The sequence below is a fragment of the Calonectris borealis genome, chromosome 18 (genome assembly GCF_964195595.1).
Source record: "Calonectris borealis chromosome 18, bCalBor7.hap1.2, whole genome shotgun sequence".
In the NCBI taxonomy this organism is placed as follows: Eukaryota; Metazoa; Chordata; class Aves; order Procellariiformes; family Procellariidae; genus Calonectris; species Calonectris borealis.
The window spans coordinates 2,097,494-2,103,493 of NC_134329.1; the positions used below are offsets into that span (position 1 = coordinate 2,097,494).

At 57.1% G+C, this 6,000-nt stretch overlaps 1 protein-coding gene across 1 annotated transcript in view; it reads left to right on the top strand.

Annotated features, from left to right (window-relative positions):
* The window catches only part of KSR2 (kinase suppressor of ras 2), an 82,769-nt gene extending 82,556 nt beyond the window's left edge, over positions 1-213 (top strand). Inside the window, exon 19 of the mRNA XM_075167232.1 lies at positions 76-213. Within this exon, the coding sequence (XP_075023333.1) occupies positions 76-213 (138 nt within the window). The remainder of the gene's footprint in view (positions 1-75) is intronic.
* The last annotated feature ends 5,787 nt before the right edge of the window (positions 214-6,000 follow it).

Genomic DNA, 6,000 nt, shown 5'->3' on the forward strand with positions numbered 1-6,000 from the left:
GACATTGGGCGTGGGTGTCATGGTGGGAGAGGGACTGGCTCGGTTTGCTCATGCGCTCGCCCTGTGTGGCTGCAGGACATCCTCCTCTTCTGCTGGGCCTACGAGCAAGAGGAGAGACCCACCTTCACCAAGCTTATGGACATGCTGGAGAAACTGCCAAAGCGCAACCGTCGCCTTTCCCACCCTGGGCATTTCTGGAAGTCGGCGGAGTAAGTCCCTGCCCCTGCCTGTCCTTCCCCGTGCCGGCAGGCAGCTCCTCAAGACCCCACTGTCACAGCTGAATGGCTGGCGTTGGCGGTGGGAGCACGGGGACCAGCTGTGGGTATATTGATGCCATGTGGGGGGGCAAGGACGGGTAGGAAGGGTGGTGACAGAGTGCTGTGCCCATGCCAGCTCTCACTGCAGTGCTGGCTGTCCTTGCTGGGGTGACAAAGCCTGTGAAAGTAGTTGGGGATGATCAGGAGGAGCCTGGCGATGTGCTCCACCAACACCAGGAGGAAAGAAGCAGGGTAGGTCTAGGGGCAGGCTGGAGCCAGGACCTTGGGGACATCTCCTTCGGGGACATCAGCCAAGGCTCTAGTACCTACCTGTGCACCACACTCAGAGCAGCTTTCCCTCCCGGGAAGGTGATTTTTCCTTCTTTTGCCCAGATTTAACCGATGGCAGCGGGGATGCCCTGCCCAGGGTCCCTCCCCAGACCTGCAGCCTGCGTCAGCCATCGCAGCTTCCAGCGGTGGGAGAAGAGCATGGTCTCTTCTTCTCCCGCAGACAGCTCATGGCCGAGTCCTGCTCCGTTTCATTGCTTTGGCTTAGTCACATCTCTCTGCTTCAGCAAACGCAGCGTCAATGGGTCCCCAGTCAAGGTTTCAGGATCTGGCCTGTTGGTAACAGCAGGAAAAATGCAGAAGAATCACTTAGAAACTCATTTTCTTCCCTGGAGTTCATCCTATTATGACAAATAGGACCAAAAGCCCAACCCATGCAGAGGTTGCATGCACGTGGGGGGATTTTTCCTTCTCCTGGTGTGCATCCCCCGCCCACGAAGGCTGGAAACTGGGGTGGGGGAAGGTGAGCTGAGGGAGAGAAGCGAGGGCACTTCGGAGCCCTTCAAGCGTCCCTCTTGGCCCCCACCGAGGGTTAGAGATGCTGATTTCTCCTCCTGCATCTAATAACCAAACCTCCTCGCTTCCTTATCTGTGCGGCGAGCACGGGCGGCCCCGAGGTTACGGGTGCAGCTCGGGGCTGACGAGGGTCTCCCGGGAACAACACAAAGCCAGTGGTCAGGTGGCCCCCAAATCACCCGGAATGTAAGCTGTTAATCAGGAGGGAAGTTAATTACCAATCCCTGCTCCGAGCAGGCACCGGGGTGGCTCCGGCAGCAGGGCAAGGAAAGCTGAAGGTTGATGAACCCCAAAGCAGCAGGCTGTGTAATTGCTCGGTTGGGTTTGGGAAGGTTTTTGCAATCACCGAGCCACGCTCTGCCTGCCACCGGCTTTGGCTGCCCGGCAGCTTCCCCTTAATTACCGGCCCCCTCTTTTGCTAAGCGCGAGGGGAGGGAGGACGCTTCAGCTCGGCACTCGCTTTCCATCCGAGCTGCCTCCTTCCTTAGGGACTCTGCTCCGGCCACTGTTCCCGTGTTAGGTCCCGGCTGCCCCGCGGGGTCCCTGCTTGCCCAGGAGCCCCGGCTGCGCACAGGGATGAGCCGACTGCGGTACCCGGGGGCTCTGCCATCCCTGCAAAGGGGGACAGGGGGCAAAAACCCCTCGGAGATCCTGCTGCTGGGAGAACTGGCATGCATGTGGATGGGGCGAGGTGTGTGGTACCCAACAAGCCCTTTCTCCTCTAGACGATACGAAACCTGAGAGCTGCCTGCACCAGGAAAACCCAAACCGGGCTGGCGGGGAGGTGCAGAAGCGCACGGCTTCCCACGGTGCTGCTGCATTCGGGGGCCGCTCCGTGGCAAACCCATTTGGGGAGGCTTTTTGCAATGAGCTGCCCTGCAAAACCCCACGGTGCCGTGGGACGAAGCGCCCAGTGCTGACTCTGCTGTGTTGTGTCCCTTCCAGGCTGTGACGGGAGGAGTTAAGGGATGGTGCCTTCCTCCCCCTGCGGTTCTCCTCTTCCTCACCGCTTCCCAACCCGGCGCTATAGAGGAGCAGCGGGCGCCGCGGGCCAACAGCAGGACGGGAATGAGCCTCTTCCCCTGCAGCGTTTCACCCCGTGAAGCCTCTCTGCAAGGGCTGGAGGAGCTGAGCCGGTGGCCGAGCCCCAGAGAGCCCTGGGGATGCCCGGCTGCGGTGGGATGGGGACGGCGGGCGGCTCTCCGTGCACATGGGATCGGGTCTCGGGCCGGTTCCCCTCCGAGTAGGGGCAACCCATGAGGCAGACGGCTTCAATTTAACCCCAGGGCTCCTCTGATCCCAGTCAGCATGGTCAGTGCTCCTGATGCTCGGTTGGGGAGGGTTTGCTTCTTGGTTCTCGGTGGGTTTATTTAATTTCCTTTATTTTTTTTTTTAATGAAAAAAAGGGGGAAATGTTGCTGATTCATGAGTTTAGTGCTGGAGCCTGCTGGGGACAGGGAGTGCCGCTGCTATTAGCTGCCCCCCATGGGGAAATGCATCTGCAGAGCTGGAGCTGGAGGAGTCCTGCTCCCCCGCGCCTCGGCAGCCCCTTCATGGGCAGCGGTGACCTTTCACAAGTGGCTTCTCTACCTCCCGGCCATGCCCACTTATGCTCCCCCCCAGGTCTCCCTCTCGGCAGGGCACATCTCCACATTCGTTCCTGTTAATTTAGCCGTTTGCCCCGGTGCGTACCTAATCAGCGAGACTTTCCCTCTCGCTCTCCCCGGCACTGCTTTGCACCCTCACGCCCGAAGGCGCTGCCAAAGCCCCGGGTTTGGGGATGCTCTGGGGCCGGGCAGAGCGGAGGGGCTGGGGTTGGGGTCCTTCCCCTCACCCGTTGCCTTCCCCAGGCTCATTGCCGGAGCCGGGGATGCGGACAGGCTCTGGTTGTACAGAGCATCTCCCTTCCCAGCCCCACACGCGGGAGCTGCGGACGTCTCGGCTGAACAAGCAGCCATGCCCAGGACCGTTTTCCCCTGCGTATTCATCTTCCATCAGCCAAATCCCGGACCTCCCCGAAGAGATGCTCCTTGGGCAGCGTCTTGGAGCCGGTGTTGCCATCTGAATACAGTGTGCCGGTATTTCCTTCTCCCCATCAGCTTGCATGGGCTCTCGAGCCCATTAGATGAGCTGTCAAGCGACAGATGATAGCAAATTGCGTTTTCAGGCCCTTATTGAGCGTAATTGCTTGACAGGAACCATCCTGAATAATTCAATCATAGTCTAAGTTAGCTTTAATTTGGAGACATGACAAGGCTCTGCAAACTAACCAGCCCTGGTTTGTTTGCTGCTCCTCTAACTCCCCCTTGCCGGTGTTTGAACCGCTTTAGCATAAGTAAATGAAGATTAGAAACCTAATTGCTGCTAGGAAGAGATGTTACTTTAATTGTGGGGGCGTGTAAGAAGGTGCTTTTATTTCTTAAAATTTGCACACGTGCATATGTATAAAGTCTGAGGTGGGCAGGAGCGGGGGGGTGAATCCGGCTTCCAAGTGTGCTGGCAGAAGGTTGGTCTGGCTGAGTCTCCTGGTGATGCTTTTGGGGCATTTGCTGTGCCATGCGGTCGCATCTCACTCTAAGATGTTTTGCACAAAGTGGGGATGAGGCAAGATCACCCGCATCTGCCTTCGATGCTGAGGCCAAGTGGGATGAGCGAGCCAGGGCAGGGTGAGCCCTCGTTTGTGCTAATTGCCCCCTGCGCTGGGGAGCACGGGCAGTTTGTGGTCCCCTGGGCATGATGCTGCAGAGCTCAACGTAGGTGGCTGAGCATCACCTCGTCCCAAAGGATGCTCCATGGCTGCTCGCTCTCTGCCTCCTCCGCATCCCACCTCTTCCCTCGCTAACACGCACCGGCTTCTTCATCCCACTCCGGGCCACAGCAGCCATGTCCTCTGCTGCCCATTCTCCCCATCCCAACCCTTCCCTGCTGTCTCACGCCCTCTCCATCCTCTGCGCGTGTGCGCACGTGTGCCATAAACGTTGCACTAATCCTCAGAGTCTCTCTGAGTTTTCACCAATGCCTTCACCTGGGATGGTCCCGGGGTCTGTGGGAGGGAGCGAACCCCCATCACCAGAGGTCTCTGCTGCCAGGGCGGTGTGTGGGGAGGTCTCACCATGAAATCACCAGTCCCCAAGCCATGTTCAGATGCAGCGATCACTGTAGAAAGGTTGTGTCCTTCTTACTTGGTGGTTTTAGTTTCTGAGTAGGCGCGAGCTTCCTAGGTGTGCAGTAGCCAGCGGAGCGTGTTGGAAAGATGAAGGAGGTGATGCCATGGGTGATGCTCAGCACCGGGGGTGGCAAAGTGCTGTAGCCTGATAGACGTTGTGCAGATGTATGATGGAAGGTAGAACGTCCGTCTTGAAAGACTTACTGTGGGTTTGCGCTCTGTGCCCCAAGCCGCCTACTTGCCTGCAAAGTCTCACCTTGACACATTCCCCCGTGGGGTCTCACCAGCTGTTGGCAGATGCCGGCTCTATTTTATCAGCTGAGACTGAAGGAAACAAGTGAGCTGATGAGCATGTCGGTTTGGTCCTCCTGGGAGCACAGGGCTCTCTGCAGCGGCCTTGGCCAAGCGTTTCTCCCCTGGATTTTGGGCATCCAAAAGGAGCTAAGTGCTCCTATAGCCAACAAATCTCACCAAATCTTCCCTCATCTCCCTCCTCTTTCTCCCCCCTTCCCTCACCATAACGTCTCAGCCGGGCCATGAGCAGAGCCGTTGCACAATAGTATCGATGGAAAAATAGCTGCCCTGTATTTATCATAAATTAGCTCAGAAGAGCAGCTTCTTCCCTTCCATTCAGCGCAGCAATGGTTGTTTATGCAGCCGTGTTATTTGCATCATGCCTTCTTATTTTTGAAAGTCTTAATTATTAAAAAAAACCAAACCAACAAATCTTACTTTTTTTGTTGTTGTTGTTCTTTGTTTTTTGACTCCATCTTTGTGCAGGGTTTTTTTTTCTCCCCAGTTTAAAAATATCCAGCCCTTCAGCAGGGAGAGAATGTAGGAGAAGCTCTCCACAATGCCCTCTAATAGGAGATCCGAAGGAGCGAGAAGGCCCATCCGGTGGCTCAGTTTAGCTGCGTGAGCTAGAGGAGAGACAGGGGTTATTTCCAGATGCACTGGGCGAGAGCGGAGCCGGTTTTAGCACGGTGGTGTTTTGAGCAGCAGCTCCAGATGTAGGGAACCGTCCCCAACCCCAGGGTACATCCCCGGGCTCTTGCAGCACAGCAGCCCCAGCGATGGCCTCCTGGCCCAGTCCTCCAGCTCTCAGCTGCTTCATCCTTTCGGTTGCCCTCCGAGGCTCTTCCCCGGGCTTCCCAGTCCCTGACCTTGCTGCTCTCTGAGTTTTTTTCCCAGCGTTTCAATGCTCATGGGGACCACCGCGTTTGGGGCTGGGTAGTGAAGCCACTACCAGTGATGGAAGTGGTGGTGCTGCATGGCCCCAAAGCACAATGTCCTCCTTTGGCTGCTAAATTATATCCCCCGATCCTGCTGCTTCTTCCATCCACCTTTCCCCCGAAAATGACCCAAATCCTCGCTGACCCATGACTGGGTGGTTCCTGGGGATGCTGAGTTCAGAGTCCGGCCCCGATGACATTTATCCGGTAGTTGACCGTGGCAGGAGCCGAGATGATTAGGATTTAAGACAGACCGTAGGCAGAGATGAATGTCTTGGAGGTGGAGGAGCTGCTCAGCCTTTGCTAGATGCTATGGAAGAGTTGGTGCCTATGGCTTGGTCTCTTTGGCCATGCTAAGGAGAAGGGGTCTGTGTTGGTGGTGCCATGAGATGCTGTCTGCACCCCCCAAGTGCCACGGGGAGCCCCGGGTCGAGCCCGCCGGTGGCCGGCACTCTGCTGGGCACCTTCGCTTTCCTTCCTC